The 21,791-nt window shown below is 40.6% G+C and overlaps 1 protein-coding gene and 1 long non-coding RNA gene across 2 annotated transcripts; both read left to right on the top strand.

Annotated features, from left to right (window-relative positions):
• The first annotated feature begins 1,811 nt into the window (after window positions 1-1,811).
• On the top strand, window positions 1,812-7,984 carry LOC139022833 (uncharacterized). Its single transcript, XR_011473888.1, has 4 exons — window positions 1,812-3,369; window positions 5,759-5,882; window positions 6,227-6,410; window positions 7,736-7,984. It is a non-coding gene; the product is annotated as an uncharacterized lncRNA (long non-coding RNA).
• A 946-nt stretch (window positions 7,985-8,930) lies between these two features.
• LOC111949424 (protein NLRC3-like) lies at window positions 8,931-21,581 on the top strand. The gene is made up of 7 exons (XM_070434229.1): window positions 8,931-10,743; window positions 12,361-12,531; window positions 17,466-17,627; window positions 20,242-20,415; window positions 20,546-20,707; window positions 20,850-20,896; window positions 20,983-21,581. Exons 1-7 carry the CDS (start codon window positions 9,023-9,025, stop codon window positions 21,453-21,455), a joined length of 2,910 nt encoding a protein of 969 aa, XP_070290330.1. The 5' UTR covers window positions 8,931-9,022; the 3' UTR covers window positions 21,456-21,581.
• The last annotated feature ends 210 nt before the right edge of the window (window positions 21,582-21,791 follow it).

Genomic DNA, 21,791 nt, shown 5'->3' with positions numbered 1-21,791 from the left:
GGAGAACATTTTTCTCTTAAGATAATTTCCTTTTGAATTTCTAGCCAAATGTAAAATGTTCCTGTTTTGATTAATTTAATGGAGTGAGTTAGGTCTGCTCTATACCAAATTAGCATTCCCCCTGAGTCCCTTCCCTGTTTCACACCTGGTAGTTTGATGAATGGGACTACCAGCTCTCTGTAACCTAGAGGGAAACCAGTGGGTCCATCTCCTCTAGACCATGTTACTTGTAGGATGACAATGTCTGTATTTTTATTTTTTATTTTGAAGTCCAGGTTCCTGCTCTTTAGACCAAAGGCAGATGACCTCAGGCCTTGGATATTCCAGGATGAGATAGTGAAGGCTTTGTGTTCCATAGTGTCCAATGTTGTTGGCCGTGTGGTTTGGCTTATCTCTGCTCAGATAGACATGAGCCTTAAACTCTCATCTCTCCAGCGTTGCACTTCATAATTTGTTTCTTTATAGAATCATAGCCGCGTGGTGGGTTCTAGAGGAGCTGCAGCACCCCTGATAAATMAAAATACATTTACCAAAGTTATAGAATAACTGCTGTCTGTTCAGAAATAAATGAAATAATTCAGAATAGCCTACTACAGCATGAAAATGCCCCTAATTAAGCCACGGATGATTGCTAGTTAATTTTTTTTCATTGCGTAGCTGTAGATTTTATGTAGTCCAACAAGGAACGTGCGGCAAATCTGTCAGTGAACAGTACACAAACAGTCCTTTCGCAATATGTCAAATACAATCGCGGGAAAACAGGTTGGAAACCAAATGGCTCCTGCTGAAAAGAGAACTATAATCTGTAGGCTAACTAAATATTTTATAAACTTCCAAATATTGTTTTACAAAGTAAGACGAGCGCGAGATATGGGCTTTTGGCAGGAACGCATCGGCCATCACCAGCGAGTGAGCTGCGCTTCATTGGGTGAGCCAGTAAAACTGGAAGGCATGTTTAGTCCTATAATTTCCTCATATTGTAGCCAATAATATGTGTCCACACGCCTAGGCTATTGATGAATTCAATGTCGTTTTTATTGATCTCAGATTCTGTTTTCCCGCGTTTGTCAGTGTCAAAGAAGCCTGTCATTTCGATCATTTGTGCGGTATTAAAAAATATTCTGCCAAATTCTCCAGTCACGTAAAATTATGTAGAATTGCATGAYATGCGGTTATAAAGGCCACATTTTTACCGGACCCTAAGCTACTAGCAGAGAACCTAGCTTTACCAAGGGGTGCATACTGCATTCCGAATTTGAAGGTACAAATGTTTTGTTGACTTTGAGCTCGCCACGATGAGGCATTGAGGACGTTGTGTGGCAAAAGAGAACGTGTCTTCTGGCGCCCTCTGCTGACCACTACACTCAATGACATCTGGCTGGAGCCAACAACTGTTGACAGGACTCACAAGTTTGCTATTTTCCAAAGAAAGTAATGTTTACTTTTTTTCTGATAAGTCAGCTGTTCAGAGAAGAGTAAAAGCAAACATAGTGTAGTCGATATGGTTAAGTGTTAGGGACCCCACAAATGATGACTTTAATTTTATCCACATGCTACAGCTCATGAAACATGGGGGCCAACACTTCAGATGCGCCAGTTTCGGAGTCTAATTTAAATAAGGAAGAGATAATTATAATTGCTGCGCAAATGTTTTGCCTATGAATTCGGTAGGACATTGTGCACCAGAGGCAAAACATGGGTGAATTCACAGCCAGCAACAGAGCCACATTTTGTGACCAAACTATTACAAAGTGCATTGAAAGAATTGAAGGAATGTGTATCCTTTGTTCATATGAATATTATGAACATATCAACAAAGTATCACGCAGATGCAGAAATACAGACAGGCAGACTCACCACCAGAACATATTCGTAAGTCTAGTCCTGAGTGAGGTTTGAAGTGATAACTCCCAATCACCAGATTGTCATTGGAGTGCTATTAGACCACAGCTTCTGCAGCTAGCTAGGCTAAACCACATCACATGGATTAGATTAACCTCCAGGTCAAATTACCTGCCTATAGGCCTTGATATTATACAGAGCTAGTTCCCCTTTATTTTGCTACTATAAACTGTGAAAAGATATGGCCTTTCTACAATGTCACTTAAAAGTAATGGCTATCTATGGACTAGTAGGAAAGGAAAGTAGGAATGTAGTCATATGTGAATTCATTGTGAGGGGAAGTCCATTAGTAATTATGTCATCACTGAGGTTGACTTTATTTGCATAGGACTTTCATGATGAGTGAAGGGATAGACTGGCACTAATGCCCTGCTGGACTGGTTTTACGGAATCCTAATTCCTAGCGTCCTCCTACCATAATTAAAATGTGCTTCACTATGATGCTACACACTAATTCTATATAGCCTATAGGCACAGACATSAGTTCAACGTTTTGATTTACATTTGGTTGAGTTGTCAATCAATGTGAAAACCCCCCKAAAATGAACCATGTCATTGGATTTAGGTTAAAAGTTGCAGAAATATGAAAAAATTCACTTACACTGACTTTTTTTATTCTGGGACATTGTTACATTGTGGTTTGCAACCAATGTGTACAAACCCTGGATTACAAACCCTGGATTACTGATGCTATGTATTGGCCATTGGTAGGTTTGAAGCCACTGGTCAGCCATATTTGCACTCCTTAATAGGAGCAGTCCTCCATAGGAATGAATGAAATTCTACAGTATTTAAATTACATTTATTGGGGGGATAGTGGGGACAGTGACATTAGTCATCTCTAAAAATGATATTTTAAGGAAAATGTTTTTATATACAGTACCAGTCAACTTTGGACACACCTACTCATTCAAGGGTTTTTCTTTATTTTTACTATTTTCTACATTGTAGAATAATAAGACATATGAAATAACACATCAATATGTAGTGACCCAAAAAGTGTTAAATTAAAATATATTTTTTTGTGTTACTATTTCCTTTAGCAAATATTTCTTACTTTTTAATTAACTCTGCTTTGTTGGGAATGGGGTTTACGCCTGTCGTACTCGGTGATTTGATTTCAACACAGCGCCCCCTATAAGTAATCTAGTGTATATATGAATCATTGGAGGTAAACCGGGAGACGAGTATTCAGATGGCCGTTCGTTTCTGGCAAGGAAATGCAGTCTGTAAACCGCGCCCCTTTACTATAATTTTTTTTTTTTTTGTGTGGTTGTATTGCATTCCTGGAATAAAATGAATCCCGAAATGTGTACCACCGGTGAATTTAGCTGGAATGTCTTATACAAGTCTTTATCATAATAGTTGACGAGTAAACATACATTGAAGGGATATGCAAAGCAAATTGACTTGGAAATGAAAGTACAGTACAAATCCCGCTTTGGACGAGGACAGTAGCCTGTTCGGGTAAGTTGCTTCTGCAGTCTACACGCTGCATTTTTTTCACTGTTGCAATATGTCCAAAAAGTGAACTAGGTTACTTATTGTAAACGTTAGATTGTCTCGCAGATGCCAACACTWTCTCTTCCATTCCACTACTCATATGCTAGCTATCTGGACTACTTATTTGTCTAGAGAGCTAGTTCCTGTTGTGTCGTGTGGTGATGTTTGCGCCGRACAGTTCGCGCTCTTTTAGACTGACTGAGTCTGAGTGTGATGCACACTGGTATTTCACCCAATAGATATGGGAGTTGATCAAAATTGGATTTGTTTTCAATTTCTTTGTGGGTTTGTGTTAATGTAATAAATACCATTTAAAATAACACAAGCATATTGCTATTACATTGTTATAACTAACTTCTTTCTAAGCAGGGTTTCTCACACACTTATAAACAGATACAGAGACCCACACACACACAACCCAAGGACAGAGGGCTGACGTAAACCTTTCATAAACACTGATAAGGAAAGGCTTTGATCAAAAGAGTGCTTGGGTCCGCATTTCACGAAATAATGAGACACACACACATAACAAAGGACAGAGGGCTGACTACGCACACACAAAATCTCCTGCTTAGCTGAACATTTGATAACAAAGAACTTTTGCTATAAGACTCAGAAGGATGACGCCCAGCTCATCAGGACCAATCTGAGAAGACAACAACCTGTCCAGAACCAACCAGAGGACAAGAACTTCCAGACTCAACCTACTTTCTATCTTTGTATAAAATGTCTATGCACTCTGTTATCTGGGCTTTTTCTGGAGGTTCTCTATGAGCTAAAGGAACGAGACCGTATACGCTTGTACCAGATATCTTTACTCATAATTAAACTGTCGCTTGTCATACAATTTATCACCTTGTCTGAATCGATCCTTGACCGGCTCACCTTCTTCCATATCAATTATCAACAGTAATCTGAGGGAAATATGTGTCTCTATGGTCATACATTTGGCAGGAGGTTAGGAAGTGCAGCTCAGTTTCCACCTCATTTTGTGGGCAGTGTGCACATAGCCAGTCTTCTCTTGAGAGCCAGGTCTGCCTACAGCGGCCTCAATAGCAAGACTATGCTCACTAAGTCTGTACATAATCAAAGCTTTCCTTAATTTTGGGTCAGTCACAGTGGTCAGGTATTCTGCCTCTGTGTACTCTCTGTTCAGGGCCAAATAGCATTCTAGTTTGCGCAGTTTTTTTGTTAATTCTTTCCAATGTGTCAGTTAACAAAAATATATTTTTCTCATGATTTGGTTGGATCTCTCTCTAATGAAACCAGTCTGTAGGAAATTGAGTTACAAAACCATGATGCATTGGCAAAAATCAACTATTATTCTGACACTTGGCTAAGTGTCTTATTGAATATTATTTTGTACATTTTCACTCTAAATAAAATGTTACTTTATTTTCATTTAACACAAAAAAAAATGGTGGTAGTTTGTCCATAAATCATAAAAATTGTATACTAGTTGAATTTTACATTACCGTGACACTTTTTCAAGTTTCTYTAAAAACGTATTCACCCATGATGCATCATCCCCAGGAGTAGTCCTTAGATGAGCACAAGTTAAAGCTACAATATGTAACTTTTTGGGATTCCTGACCAAATTCACATAGAAATGTGAGTTATAGGTCTTTCATTCCAGTTGAAAGCAAGTCTAAGTGGTAGATCTGTTCTATGTGTATTATTTCTATGTTTCCTTTTTGTGTTCAAACAGCTGAATATACAATATTTTTGGTTATAGAAGGATATTTCAGTGGTTTAGATGGTACAATGATTCTCTACACAATGACTGCTTGTTTTGTCACAAACTAAAATTAGGTGAACTATTAGAATTTTAGCAACCAGGAAATGGTGTAGCGATTTCTGCATAGTGCATCTTTAAGTTAATTTATTCACTTAAATGCCATCAGCATGAGGTTCCTATTTTCAAACACCCCCTTAATGCCACTTGGCATTCTCAATACCAAAACGTCTAAAACGCTCAAATTGGGAAAATTTAATTTAAATAAAAAATTGTAATTTAATTTGTATTTTTCAATGTTATATTTAACTCAAGCCTTTTCATAAGGGAGCAATGTAAAATATATATATATATTAGAAATGGATTTGTTTACTTTTTTGGACTATGAAACTGTTAATGATGATTTTGTGGTAAAATACATATCTCATTAAAAAAACTATTAGGAAATAGATATGTACAGATCCTAATCTCAGTGATCCAAGAGAAAATCACGTGAAAAATGACATGAGAATGACCCATATAAGCTACAGATGAGAGACTGCATGCAAATTGTTTTCCCAAGCATAATGAACATTCGATTGTATGGTACTGTTGATCCCCCCCGCCTCTATGAAATAGACAAGAGGGGGAAACTGGTCGCAGCCTGTCAAAACACGTTTTGGAGGAGGACACCATGAACAACAAAAAGAGAGGGTCCATTGCAAAGACGGGTCGTGGCAAAAAGAGACGCYCCATGGCAAAGGTCAGTCAATGGCTCTCTGTAAATCTAAGGTTAATGGAACATTTAATTTATTCTCTTAATTGTATGTGTATTGCTTATTTCCTGTATTTACAATGTAACTTTGTAACGCATTACTTAAGCCCATATTACCACTTATGTTGATGATTAAACATGTTATATCTGTCAATGAATTGCAGATTTCTCAACAAGTGTCATATAAACAATGATGTCGTCAGTCATCCATTTTCTAAAAGATTCAGTAGATTTGGCTAAAAAGCATAACTTCTTTCTAACAACTTTTCAAGCAATACCAATAACTTTACCAATAACATTTTATGTAGTCTTATTCACGCTTATTGTTGCAGAAACCTGAGTGGAAGAAGAATCTTGGCACCAAGCCATGTATTGGGAAGATGTTTGGCAGGTCTTGTCCAACATCAGCATCCTGTCTCCAGTGTAGGGAGAGCCCTAAGAGTTCCCCCCTCATTGACACGCCTGGACAGATACCACAAGAACGCAACGACCCACCCTCAAGCAACAGGGAAAGGAGTAAGCCATTTCAAATGAAAACTTCTTAGGGATAGGCGTCCCGTCAACGGGACAGTTGTAAATCATGCAGCGCTTTGTCACGATTGCAAATTTTAGAGAAACAACAAATGTCGGTACATATAAGTGTCTTATATCGACTGAAAGRTTAAATTCTTGTTAATAGAACTGCACTGTCCAATTTACAGTAGCTATTACTGCGGAAAAAATGCCATGCTATTGTTTGAGAGCTCCTAAAAACAAAAACACTTTTCACCGCGATAGGTTTGATAAATTCACCTCTGAAGATGAAATGTGTACTTAGTCTGAAATCTTGCTCTGATTTATCATCCCAGAGATAACATGAAGTTTTGTTAGATAAAATCCTTTTTCATACCCTAAAAAGGTCCATATAGCATGCACAATCGATTTTGTATTTCCACTCGTTCAATTTTCAAAGAATCTGTGAAAATCTAACCCTAAACGTAGTTTAAACCGGTCAAATCACGTTRGTATGTATTCCTCAGAGATCCTAGAACGTAACCAGACTTCACTATATCATTAGGAGTGTAGTATATCCTATAGGACACCACATTTGGTCAAAGAGCGACGCCTTCATGGCACGCCGATGACGCGGGCGTTCTTCACTTGATCGACTCTAGCTTTGTCAAATAAGCGCAGAAACCCTGTATCTGTCGCAAAATGTAGCTGCTAACCTTTTGCGACAGCATGCCTTTTCCTTTTGGACAAAAATTATAAGGATATTCAGAGTTATGAAGTTATGAAAACTGGTTGTTTTGCAAATGTTGAACTTATAATATGGCTACTAATACTGGAAAAGCTAAATCAAAGTCCAAGTATACAGATTTGACGATATTCTTGCAGAAAAATGTAATATGAATACAGATGTCTCCTTCACGATTCGCCCAAATGTACCTGGGTGACTTCACACTAAATGTCATGTAGTTCGCTCATACATCAAGTTATCCGTCTGAAACTCACATACACTGCTGCCATCTTGTGGACACAATCYGAATTACAACCAGAGTGATGGCTAGAACTGGGACCTTTATTGCATTTCAAAGGTGGTGGTAGAAAAAAAAKCATGTTTTTTTCCCTTTGTATTTTCTTCTACCAGATCTATTGTGTTATTCTCCTACATTCAATTCACATTTCCAAAATTTTCAGTGTTTCCTTTCAAATGGTACCAAGAATATGCATATCCTTGCTACAGGCAGTTAGATTTGGGTATGTCATTTTAGGTGAAAAGTTTAACAAAGGGGGCTATCCCTAAGTCAGTTTTTGTAAGTGACAAGTATGTAGTATCCAACTCTCTTTCCTCTCTCTAGGTCTAGGAGATCAACCTACCACTGAGCAGACACAAGCTTCACTCCCATCCTCTTCCTTTTCATCGAACTGCCAGCCTCTCCATTCCTCCGTTTCACCACGGCAACCCCACCTTCCACATCTTACTCATCCTCACCTTTCCTCTCTGTCATCCTCTGTTTCACCACACGTCCCCCCCCCCATCCTCTTTCACTGGGCCCTCCTCTCCTGTCATCCATTCCACCAGTCTCCTCCTCCCCATCCCTCATGTTACCAGCACATGCTTTTGGACATTCCTACACAGCCCAGTCTGGAGGCACTAACGTTGCACCACACCTCAACAACAACTATATTTTGGGCTCTGTTAATATTAACGTGTCATCTCAGCAGAGCAGTAAGTGTATCTGTTATGATTCTAATTAGCATCTGAATACATTTAAAACAGTAACTTCATGACATTTTATAATTACTCATTGATAACATTAGTTTCATTAGGTAGACCTTGTGCTTTGCTTATTTTTTTCTTCATATGGAATGTGCCACTCAAATTCCAAATGATTTGTATCCTAAGCAATGTTTATGTTTTGTATATTCCAGGGGACTTGTCAGTGGCTCCACAAAGCAGTGATCAAGGGTAAGACATACATTTTTCGAACACTTTATAGATTAGTGTATTATGTAAATGATTAGTGTACTTGCAGTCGTAGTGGTAGTAGGTTTTTACAGTATCCTTAACTGGATCAAATGGACTCAGCATTTATCCTCAACATTTCATTTTAGCACCATAAACTGATTGTGTGTTTCCGTCCTGTTTCTACAGTAAGTGAAGGGTGGCCTGACACCCTGTACCTGGTGCACATCCAAGTTACAGCAAAGCAGGCACATAGAAGACTTCCTACTGCTAAGTAGATATCATGTGGTGATTTGGCAATGTGATTATTTCATTTGTGTGCTTTTCAACTGGTGGTCATCACATACAGTACCTTTTTTTTAACCTGTGTGTTTTGTGTCCTTGTACCTTTGTCCTTGCAGAGAATGCTCTCCTACAGAGAATCAAAGAGAAGCATAAATCCAGACTGAAAAGCCGCTATAAACACCTGTTTGAAGGCAACGCCAGAAATAAAACTCTTCTCAACAATATTTACACAAAACTCTACATCACAGCAGGAGAGACCGAAGGGCTCTGTAACAAACATGAGGTGTTGCAGATTGAGACAGAATCCAGAACATGCACATCAGAAGACACTCCTGTCAACTGCAACAACATCTTTAAACCTTTACCTGGAGAGGACAGAATAATCACAACTGTGATGACCAAGGGCATTGCTGGGATCGGGAAAACAGTCACTGTCCAAAAGTTCATCCTTGACTGGGCAGAAGGAAAAGCCAATCCGCATCTGGATTTTATATTTCTGCTTCCATTCCGGGAATTGAATTTGGTCGAAAAACAGTTCAGTCTTCATGGCCTTCTGTGTAGCTTCCACGATGAACTTAGAGAAATAGAGGATGCAAAGAAAATTGCAGGTTGTCAAGTTCTGTTTATCTTCGATGGTCTGGATGAAAGCCAACTTCCACTGGATTTCAACCGAAACAAGATATTGTTTGACATGGCAGAAGAAGCGCCCATTGATGTGCTATTGACAAATCTCATTAAGGGGAATCTGCTACCCAGTGCTTGCCTCTGGATAACCTCCCGACCAGCAGCAGCAAATCAGATCCCCAGGAAGAACATAACACAGATGACAGAAGTGCGTGGGTTCAATGACTCACAGAAGGAGGAGTACTTCAGGAAGAGATTCTGTTCGGATGCAAACCTGGCCAATCGAATCATCTCCCACATAAAGACAAAAAGGAGCCTCAACATCATGTGCCAGATTCCAGTCTTCTGCTGGATCACTGCTATGGTTCTAGGGGAGATGTTGACAAATGACTGCAAAGAAATCCCTAAAACCCTTTCTGAGATGTACACACACTTCGTGCTCATTCAGACAAACCTGAAGAACCAGAAGTATCATAACAGCAATGAGACAGATGCACGGAGGATCAAAGAATCAGATAAAGAGATCATTCTAAAGCTGGCCAAGCTAGCTTTTGAACACCTGAATAAAAGCAATCTCATATTTTATGAGAAGGATCTGATAGAGTGTGGCCTTGACATCAATGTAGCTTCAGTGCAATCTGGATTGTGCACAGAAATCTTTAAACAAGAAGATGGGCTCTACTGCGAGAAAGTCTACTGCTTCGTGCATTTCACCATCCAGGAGTACTTTGCCGCTCTGTATTTACTCTACTGCTACACAACCGATAACCTTTGTGTGTTGGAGTCTTTCCTCCATAAGAGGTTTGTTGAGGAGGACCTGGAAGAAGGTTCTGCGGCTTTGTTGGGCGATAACGGAGACCATTCAGATGCTTCGCAGAGTGATGAGTCTGGAGAAAGTCTAGAGTCCACTATTGAAGACAACTCAACTCTGGAGGAAGAGCCTGAGGAACACTCGGAGTCATTCAATGATGATGAGGCTGAAGAAGTGTCTGGCTCTGAGTCTTCAGAGCTGGTTCTACATGAAAAACCATCCTTTCATGTGTTACTGAAGAGTGCATTGCGCAATGCCTTGCAGAGTGTGAATGGACATCTGGACCTTATGCTCCGCTTCCTTCTTGGCCTTTCACTGGACTCCAATCAGAGACTCCTACAAGACCTACTGTCAGAGACGGAGAGCTATGCAGATAGTGTTGAAGAAACAAAGTTTTACATAAAGGAACAGCTGKGGTTGCACAACTCCCCTGAGAGATCCATTAACCTTGTATACTGTTTGGCTGAAATAAATGACAATACACTTACTGAAGAGGTTGAAGCGTACCTGAGGTCAGGAAATCGTGGAGGAACAAAGCTCTCACCTGCTAAATGCACAACTCTGGCTACTGTGCTGATGTCAAGGGAGATTCTGGATGAGCTTGACCTAAAGAAGTTCAACACTTGTGAGGAGGGACGAAAGAGGCTGATTCCACTTATCAAGTACTGCAGAAACGCTTTGTGAGTGTTAAGCTAATTATGCACATACAGTGTATTCAGACCCCTTGTCTTTTTCCACATTTTGTTACGTTAGAGCCTTTATTCTAAAATGTATTGAATTGTTTTTTGCCCTCAATCTACACACAATACCCCACAACTGCAATGCAAAAACAGGTTTTTAGAAATGTTTGCAAATGTATAAAAAAAACTTTGCACATTTACATAATTATTCAGACCCTTTACTCAGTACTTTGAAGCACCTCGAGTCTTCTAGGGTATGACGCTACAAGCTTGGTACACCTCTATTTGGGGAGTTTCATTCTTCTCTGCACATTCTCTCAAGCTCTGTCAGGTTCGATGGGGAGTGTCGCCACACAGCTATTTTCAGGTCTCCAGAGATGTTTGATCGAATTCAAGTCCGGGCTCTGGCTGGGCCACTCTAGGACATTCAGAGACTTGTCCCGAAGCCACTCCTGCGTTGTCTTGGCTGTGTGCTTAGGGTCGTTGTCCTGTTAGACTGGGGGCAAAGGTTCACCTTCCGAGATCCTGAGCGCCCTGGAGCAGGTTTTCATCAAGGATCTCTGTGTACTTTGCGCCGTTCATCTTTCTCTCGATCCTGACTAATCTCCCAGTCCTCGCCTCTGAAAAAAATCCCCACAGTTTGATGCTGCCACCACCATGCTTCACCACCATGGTGCAAGGTTTCCTCCAGACGTTACGCTTGGCATTCAGGCCAAAGAGTTCAATCATGGTTTCATCAGACCAGAGAATCTTGTTTCTCATGGTCTGAGTCCTTTAATTGCCTTTTGGCAAACTCCAAGTGGCTGTCATGTGCCTTTTACTAAGGAGTGGCTTCTGTCTGGCCACTCTACCATAAAGTCCTGATTGGTGGAGTGCTGCAAAGATGGTTGTCCTTCTGGAAGGTTCTCCCATCTCCACAGAGGAACTCTGGCGCTCTGTCAGAATGACCATCGGGTTCTTGGTCACCTCCCTGACCAAGGCCCTTKTCCCCTGTTTGTCCGCGTGGCCAGCTCTAGGAAAAGTCATGGTGGTTCTAAACTTCTTCCATTTAAAAATGATGGAGGCCACTGTGTTCTTGGGGACCTTCAATGCTGCAGAAATGTTTTCTTCCCCTTCCCCAGATCTGTGCCTCGACACAATCCTGTCCCTGAGCTCTACGGACAATTCCTTCGACCTCAGCTTGGTTTTTGCTCTGACATGCACTGTCAACTGTGTGACCTTATATAGACAGGTGTTTGCCTTTCCAAATCATGTCCAATCAATTGAATTTATGACAGGTGGACTCCAATCAAGTTGTAGAAACATCTTGAGGATGATCAATGGAAACAGGATGCACCTGAGCTCAATTTCGAATCTCATAGCGAATGGTCTGAATACTTATGTAAATAAAGGTATTTCTGTTTTTTATTTTTAATACATTTGCAAAAAATTCTAAACCTGTTTTCGCCTTGTCGTTGTGTGTAGATTGATGAGGAAAAAATGTATTTAATCCATTTAAAAATAAGGCTGTAATGTAACAAAATGTGGAAAAYGGGAAGGGGTCTTAATACTTTCTGAATGCACTGTACCTACACATTTGTAGAGGTTAGTTTAAATGTATTTGCTCTGTCGTTGTAGACTTGCTGGCTGTAACCTCACAGAGAGGTCTTGGGGAGTAGTGGCCTCAGCTATAAAGTCAACAAACTTACTGCGAAAGCTGGACCTGAGTTACAATGACTTGCAGCACTCCCATATGGATCTGCTCTGTGATGGGTTGTGTAGTCAACGCTGTAAACTGAAGATCTTGAGGTGAGCAAATGTTGTTTGTTCGTTCCACATTTAGGTGTAATTACAGTATGTGTGTAGACTATTACCTTAGGCAGCGTGTGAGTTACAAGTTTGGGTAAGCCAATATTCATCACATTTGCAGACTTAAGATGGCCCACTATTCCTTTTTTAAATATATTTTAGAAGCATACAAATGACAACATCAACTACATCACACCTGCCCAGATCCATTAGCACACACCTCTATATCCAGCGCCCTCATCACTTTGTTTCTCTCCGTAGCCCACGCACTTCCAATTTTTAGATAATAAAGCATTTTACCTGTTTGTTAARGACTTAGAATTGGTTGATTTCCAGTTAAGTATACTTTTTTWAAAAGATGATTGATGAGAAGTATCGTCCAACCCATTGGTTCTCACTGCACCCTCGGGAAAATGTTGCCCTTTTACACTGAACAAAAATATAAACGCAGCATGGTCCTGTAGTTTCATGAGCTGAAATAAAAGATCCCTGAAATGTTCCATACGCACAAAAAGCTTATTTCTCTCATTCTGTGCACAAATTTGTTTACATTCCTTTTAGTGAGCATTTCTCCTTTGCCAAGATAATCCATCCACCTGACAGGTGTGGCATATCAAGAAGCTGATTAAACAGCATGATCATTATACAGGTGCACCTTGTGCTGGGGACAATACAAGTCAACTTTTTTGTAACACAACACAATGCCACAGATGTCTCAAGTTGAGGGAGTGTGCAATTGACATGCTGACTGCAGGAATGTCCAGCAGAGCGATTGCCAGAGAATTGATTGTTCATTTCTCTACCAAAAGCCACCTCCAACGTCYTTTTAGATCATTTGGCAGTACTTCCAACCGGCCTCACAACCACAGACCATGTGAAACCACTCCAGATCAGGACCTTCACATCCGGCCTCTTCACCTGCGGGATCGTCTGAGACCAGCCACCCGGACAGCTGATGAAACTGTGGGTTTMCACAACCAAATAATTTCTGCAGAAACTGTCAGAAACCGTCTAAGGGAAGCTCATCTGCGTGCTCGTTGTCATCACCAGGGTCTTGACCTGACTGCAGGTTTGGCGTTGTAACCAACTTCAGTAGGCAAATGCTCACCTTCYTTGGCCACTGGCATGCTGAATAAGTGTGCTCTTCACAGATAAATCCTGGCTTCAACTGTACCGGGCAGATGGCAGGCAGCGTGTATTGCGTCATGTGGGCGAGCAGTTTACTGATGTTGACGTTGTGAACAGAGTGCCCCATGATGGCGGTGGGGTTATGGTATGGGCTGGCATAACCTACGGACAACAAACACAATTGCATTTTATTGATGGCAATTTGAATGCACACAGATACTGTGAAGCGAACCTGAGGCCCATTGTCGTGCCATTCATCTACCGCCATCACCGGGGATATTTATGATTSTTTTTTTATTTAACGAGGCAAGTCAGGAAAGAACAAATTCTTATTTACAATGATGGCCTACCAAAAAGCATCCTGTGGGAACGGGGGATAAAAATAATATATACAGTTGAAGTCGGAAGTTTACATACACTTAGGTTGTAGTCATTAAAACAACATTTTCAATCACTCCACAAATTTCTTGTTAACAAACTATAGTTTTGGCAAGTCGGTTAGGACATCTACTTTGTGAATGACACAAGTCATTTTTCCAACAACTGTTTACATACAGATTATTTCACTGTATCTCAATTCCAGTGGGTCAGAAGTTTACATACACTAAGTTGAGCTGTGCTTGTAATGCTTGGAAAATTCCAGAAAATTATGTATTGTTAGAAGCTTCTATAGCTAATTGACATAATTTGAGTCAATTGGAGGGTTCCTGTGGATGTATTTCAAGGCCTACCTTCAAACTCAGTGCCTCTTTGCTTGACATCATGGAAAATCAAAGAATCAGCCAAGACCTCAGCAAAAAAATGTGTACCTCCACAAGTCTGGTTAATCCTTGGGAAGCAATTAAATGTCTCAATACCATTACTGTATAAACAAAGTACGCAAGTATAAACACCATGGACCACGCAGCCGTCATACCGTTCAGGAAGGAGACTCGTTCTGTCTCCTAGAGATGAATGTACTTTGGTGTGAAAAGTGCAAATCAATCCCAGAACAGCAAACACCTGTGAAGATGCTGGGAAATGGGTACAAAAGTATCTATATCCACAGTAAAACGAGTCCTGTAGCGACATCTTGAAAGGCCGCTCAGAAGGAAGAAGCCACTGCTCCAAAACCGCAATAAAAAAAAAGCAGACTATACGGTTTGCAACTGAATTCTGCAACTGCAAAGATCATACTTTTTGGAGAAATGTACTCTGGTCTGATGAAACAAAAATAGAACTGTTTGGCCATAATGACCATCGTTATGTTGAGGAAAAGAGGAGGCTTGCAAGCCAAAGAACATCATCTCAACCGTGAAGCACAGGGTGGCAGCATCATGTTGTGGGGGTGCTTTGCTGCAGGAGGGACTGGTGCACTTCACAAAATAGATGCATCATGAGGGTGGAAATTATGTGGATATATTGAACACACATCTCAAGACATCAGTCAGGAAGTTAAAGCTTGGTCGCAAATGGGTCTTCCAAATGGACAACCCCAAGCATACTTCAAAGTTGTGGCATTGGCTTAAGGACAACGAAGTCAAGGTATTGGAGTGGCCATCACAAAGCCCTGACCTCAATCTATAGTAATTGTGGGCAGAACTGAAAAAACGTTTCCGAGCAAAGAGGCCTACATACCTGACTCAGTTACCAGCTCTGTCAGGAAGAATTGGCCAAAATTCACCCAACTTATGTGGGAAGCTTGTGGAAGGCTACCAAAATGTTTGACCCAAGTTAAACAATTTAAAGGTAATGCTACCAAATACGAATTAGTGTATGAAACTTCTGACCCACTGGGAATGTGATGAATAAATAAAAGCTGAAATAAATAATTCTTCTCTATCTGACATTTCACATTCTTAAAGTGGTGATCTCACTGACACAGGAATTCTTACTAGGATTAAATGTCAGAAATTGTGAAACTGAGTTTAAATGTATTGGTTTTTCTAAGGTTTATGTAACTTCCGACTTCAACTGTGTGTGTATACAGTGGGCAAAAAAGTTTAGTCAGCACCCAATTGTGCAAGTTTCCCACTTAAGATGAGAGAGGCCTGTAATTGTCATCATAGGTACTACCTTTACTATGGACAAAATGAGGGGAAAAATCCAGAAAATCACATTGTAGGATTTTTAATGAATTAATTTGCAATTATGGTGGAAATAAGTATTTGGTAATAACAAAAGTTTCTCAATACTTTGTTATAACCCTTAGTTGGCAATGACAGAGGTCAACGTTTTTGTAAGTCTTCACAAGGTTTTCACACACTGTTGCTGGTATTTTGGCCCATTCCTATGCAGATTCCTCTAGAGCAGTGATTTTTGGGGTGTTGCTGGGCAACACGGACTTTCAACTCCCTCCAAAGATTTTCTATGGGTTGAGATCTGGAGACTGGCTAGGCCACTCCAGGACCTTGAATGCTTCTTACGAAGCACTCCTTCGTTGCCCGGCAGTGTGTTTGGGATCATTGTCATGCTGAAAGACCGTCACGTTTCATCTTCAATGCCTTGCTGATGGAAGAGGTTTTCACTAATAATCTCACGATACATGGCCCATTCATTCTTTCCTTTACACGGATCAGGTCGTCCTGGTCTCTTTGCAGAAAACAGCCCAAAGCATGATGTGTTTACCCCATGCTTCACAGTAGGTATGGTGTTCTTGGATGCAACTCAGCATTCTTTGTCCCAAAACAAGAGTTGGTGTTTTTTACCAAAAGTTATATTTTGGTTTCATCTGACCATATGACATTCTCAATCTTCTTCTGGATCATCCAAATGCTCTCTAGCAAACTTCAGACGGGCCTGGACATGTACTGGCTTAAGCAGGGGGACACGTCTGGCACTGCAGGATTTGAGTCCTGGCGGCGTAGTGTGTTACTGATGGTAGTTTGTTACTTTGGTCCCAGCTTCTGCAGGTCATTCACTAGGTCCCCCCGTTGGTTCTGGGATTTTTGCTCACCGTTCTTGTGATCATTTTGACCCCACGGGGTGAGATCTTGCGTGGAGCCCCAGATGGAGGAGATTATCAGTGGTCTTGTATGTCTTCCATTTCCTAATATTTGCTCCACAGTTGATTTCTTCAAACCAAGCTGCTTACTATTGCAGATTCAGCTTTCAGTCGGTGCAGGTCTACAATTTTGTTTCTGGTGTCTTTGCAGCTCTTTGTCTTGGCATAGTGGAGTTTGGAGTGTGACTGTTTGAGGTTGTGGACATGTGTCTTTTATACTGATAACAAGTTCAAACAGGTGCATTATACAGGTAACGAGTGGAGGACAGAGGAGCCTTCAAAGGAAGAAGTTAGAAGAGAGGCAGTGGTTGAGGAGGCGAGGTAGCTAGTGGTTAGAGGAGGCAGGTAGCCTAGTGGTTAGAGGAGGCAGGTAGCCTAGTGGTTAGAGCGTTAGACTAGTAACAGAAAGGTTGCTAGATCGAATCCCCGACTTGACAAGGTAAAGAATCTGTCGTTCTGCACTGAACAAGGCAGTTATCCCACTGTTCCTAGGCGATCATTGTAAATAAGAACTTGTTCTTAACTGACTTGACTAGTTAAATAAAAGTATGCCTAGCTGGGCCTCCACTTTTCATTGACAGTCGCAACTCAACAATCTATTTGGTATTTTCAGCATGCACTGCCCAAATTCGCCCTTCTGATTTGTAGGCAATGTGATTTAAAACAATCCACAGTGTATTTTTTTCCCAAAAAACGAATGATCCTCTGTGGCCAAATCATGCTTTCTGGTGTAGTAGCCTATTTTGAAAGATTTTTTTATTTCTGTATAGACAGGAGTAGGCTATGACTATAACCCATAATTCTGTATATTTTTTTCCCTAAGGCTAAATCAATGCAATCTAACAATGGAATGTTGTTCAGCTTTGGAGTCTGCTCTTGGCTCAACCTCATCACACTTGAAAGAGCTGGACCTGGGTGGCAATGATTTACAAGATTCAGGTGTGAAACTGCTCTCTGCTGGACTACAGAAATTGGAGACTTTGAGGTATGTGCATTTTTTTTCAGAAAGAGAAGCGTGTTCAGTAGTAAAGAAAAGGTAGAGACCTCGACCTCTTATGGAATGATTGACTAAAGCATGAAACACACCGTGCTCTCACTGCCGATAGGTACTTATCACAGTGGGAGGCCGTTCCTTTTCTCTTGCTAGAACAAAAGCGGTAACTGCAGCATGCCGACCTGGTAGCGACGAACCTACCATTCTACTTGTAGAATCGCAATGTTCGTCAGTGGCCAACAACGTGACAGCCAATCAGAGAGCATGAACCCCCACGCGGGGGAGCCAACAAACMGGAAAGAAATAGGTAATTTTCTCGTGGAGGTCGAAGAGAGTGAGGGAGTTTTTAAAGTTTTTAAAATATATTTATTTGTAATAATGACAATTACAACAATACTGAATGAACACTTTTGTATTTTAACTAATATAATACATAAAATCAATTTAGTCTCAAATAAATAATGAAACATGTTAAATTTGGTTTAAATAATGCAAAAACAGTGTTGGAGAAGAAAGCAAAAGTGCAATTTGTGCCATGTAAAAAAGCTGATTAAGTTCCTTGCTCAGAACATATGAAAGCTGGTGGTTCCTTTTAACATGWGTCTCAATATTCCCAGTTAATTCGTTTTAGGTTGTAGTTACGATAGGAATTATGATGCGTCYACTATTTCTCTCCCATTTGTATTTCATATACCTTTYACTATTGGATGTTCTTATAGGCACTTRAGTATTGCCAGCCTAATGTCGGGAGTCGATAGGCGTGAAGTCATAAACAGCGCTGTGCTTCAAGCATTGCTAAGAGCTGCTGGCAAACGCAGTAAAGTGCTGTCTGAATGAATGACTACGAGCCTGCTGCTGCCTACCACCGCTCAGTCAGACTGCTATATCAAATCATAGACATAATTATAATATAATAAACACAGAGAAATATGAGCCTTTGGTCATTAATATGGTCAAATCCGGAAACTATCATTTCGAAAACAAAACGTTTATTCTTTCAGTGAAATACGGAACCGTTCCGTATTTCATCAAACGGGTGGCAACCCTAAATCTAAATATTGTTGTTACATTGCACAACCTTCAATGTCATAATTATGTAAAATTCAGGCAAATTTAATTAGTCTTTGTTAGGAAGAAATGGTCTTCACACAGTTCGCAAAGAGCCAGGTGGCCCAAACTGCTGCATATACCCTGACTCTGCTTGCACTGAACGCAATAGAAGTGACACAATTTTCCTATTTTGCCTGCTAACATGAATTTCTTAAATATGCAGGTTTAAAAATATATACTTCTGTGTATTGATTTTAAGAAAGGCATTGATGTTTATGGTTAGGGACAGGGTGCTTTTTTTCACTAATGTGCTTTTGTTAAATCACCCGTTTAGCGAAATTGAAGTAGGCTGTGATTCGATGATAAATTAACATGCAACGCAGGATTGCAACGATTATGTGAAAATAGTTTTTTATAAGTTTAATGCTAGCTAGCAACTTACCTTGGCTCCTTTGCTGCACTCGCGTAACAGGTAAACAGACTGCCATGCAGTCTCCTCGTGGATTGCAATGTAATTGGCCATAATCAGCGTCCAATAATGCCGATTACCGATTGTTATAAAAAAAAAATGAAATCAGCCCTAATTAATCGGTCGACCTCTAGTCCATGTCCCTACAAATTGAGGCGAAAAGGCCTTGTGGGCGTGTTTTGTGGTCATTTGGCTAGACATTTTTGCTAGACCTGTCAACTCTACCTTCCCTTCACATTTGTCACTGTCAATCGTGAATGATAATTCTTCAAGTTTTACTGATAATGTCCATGCAGCATCTGCATACCAACCATTTGACTTCAATCAGTTTATGGGGGTATGCATTTAGATTTTCTTGAGTTATACAGTGTTTTTGATGTTCAGTAACCACATTTTTTAGCAGATGGTGTTTACAAACCATAGCATAGTTTACCTGTGTATTTTGCATAGTGGCGCACAATGTTGAGTTTCGGCCACATGGGAGAAAAATGTGTTTTTTGTCTTACAGTAGCATACAGTAATACTATTATATTCTGTTATGATTATGCGATCTTGCAGACATTGATTCAGCTTTGATCTAACCATTCACCAGAGTAGTAGAGCAGAGAATGTGCGTAAAGTAGAGCATAAACAGAAGCTCCGAATGTGATACGCACATGCGCCAACGTTTCGGGATCATTAGCCTGGAGAAAAAAATGCCTTGAAACACCTGAAATGACAGGCTGCCTGTCAACAATAATTGGGCAAAAGATCAGAATTGGGCTGCCTGTGTAAACCCAGCCTTAGTACTGGATCTTACCTTATCAACCACGCCAACGAGACCCAATCATAATACAGGAAGTTGCACACACAACATTCGGACAGGCTAGTCACAACAAAGGCTGATTTTTACACCATCAGACAGTGTTCTACAAAGTACGTTTTGCACTCGTAGATTTCTATTCCTCTGCTACTACTATGTAACTGGCATTTGGTGCTCGTTGCAGGTAGACATTTTTACAGGTTTAACCTTTTAACTACACCTTAAACAATCTCAAATATTGTGCCATTTAATATTTTCAAGGTTTCTCTGAACTCTTCCTGCAGGATCTCATCCTGTGGCATCACAGAGGAAGGCTGTGCTTCTTTGGCTTCAGCTCTARGTTCATACCCCTCATACCTGAGAACGCTAGTACTCTGTGACAATAACCTGCACAATTCAGGAGTGAAGCTGCTCTCTGCTGGACTWGGGAATAAACATTGTGAACTGGAGACACTGAGGTAGTTATGAATTTCACTTAATAGATTATGAAATTGTCATTCACAGCCCATTTCATTAATTAACCATTTACATATGTGAAATGAGTAGGTAGAAGTCTGCTTTTAAAATAGTGATGTCTTCCTTTTGCAGGCTTTCTGGCTGTCTTGTCTCAATGGAAGGATGTGCTTCTCTGGCTGCAGCTCTGAGATCAAACCCCTCACACCTGCGAGAGCTGGATCTGAGCTACAATCACCCAGGAGACGGAGTGAGACTGCTCTCTGATGTACTGGGCGATCCACTCTTCATACTAAAGTAAATCAAGTAACTTGAAAGTGCTCCTTAGTCCAAAACTAGGCTTAATCTGTGTCTGAGAAACCATTTAGTGCTGGTTTCACTGAGTTACAACCAAAGTCTTGTTTCTGTCACTAAATCACTGTTCCTCTGCTTCCCTTAGTGTGGAACACAATGAAGAGTGCTACTTAAAACCAGGCCTGAAGAAGTGTATGTTTTTCATCATTAACTTCTCTAGTCTCCTAAATGCATAAATTAATCTTGGCATGTATACCGATTCCTAACCTCTATTGCAGATGCCTGTGCGCTCACACTGGACCCTAACACAGCACACAAAAAGCTCTCTCTGTCTAACAACGGAAGAACTGTGACATCGGAGGATGATGATCATCTATGTTTGCCTCACACAGAGAGATTTAATGACTGTCCTCAGGTGCTGTGTAGAGAGGGTCTGACTGGGTGCTGTTACTGGGAGGCAGAGTGTAGTGGGAAAGGGTTTCATGTAGGTGTGGCATATAAACACATGAGCAGGGTTGGAAAAGGGCATAACTGTTTGCTTGGTTACAATGACAAATCCTGGAGCCTAAGACTCCTCAAACATGGTTTCCTCAAACTCTCTGTCTGGCACAAAAATGAGCAGACGGTCATACCTACCCCCTCTTCCAGCACTGACAGAGTTGGGGTGTATCTGAACTCCTCACAAGGCATTCTGTCCTTCTACCTAGTCTACTCTGACACACCTCCACACATTCCAGTCCACCTTCACTGAACCACTTTATCCAGCATTTTCAGTCAATGACTATTCATCAGTGTCCCTGTGTTAGGTCTTAAATTGGCCTAGAGAAAAGGAGGATTATGTTGAATGTTTACTAATAAACTGCTGTCCTTCTGAGTCCATGATAGAGGTGGAGTCTAAACCATATCCAGTTGACCAATACATGGAAATACTCCATATTATCCATAATTGTTTAAACTCTTTCCCCCSAGTACATTGCAAAATTACAAACATTTAGAAAGAACCTGGATTCCCGATCTGAGGTCCTACTGTATATAAACTGCATACTTATTCAATATAGGGGTTGAAAGTTTGACCTATTCTGTATGA

This window comes from Salvelinus sp. IW2-2015, linkage group LG22 (genome assembly GCF_002910315.2).
Source record: "Salvelinus sp. IW2-2015 linkage group LG22, ASM291031v2, whole genome shotgun sequence".
NCBI lineage: Eukaryota > Metazoa > Chordata > Actinopteri > Salmoniformes > Salmonidae > Salvelinus > Salvelinus sp. IW2-2015.
The sequence above is the reverse complement of the archived record's forward strand: the minus strand, read 5'-3'. Positions and strand labels throughout refer to the sequence as shown.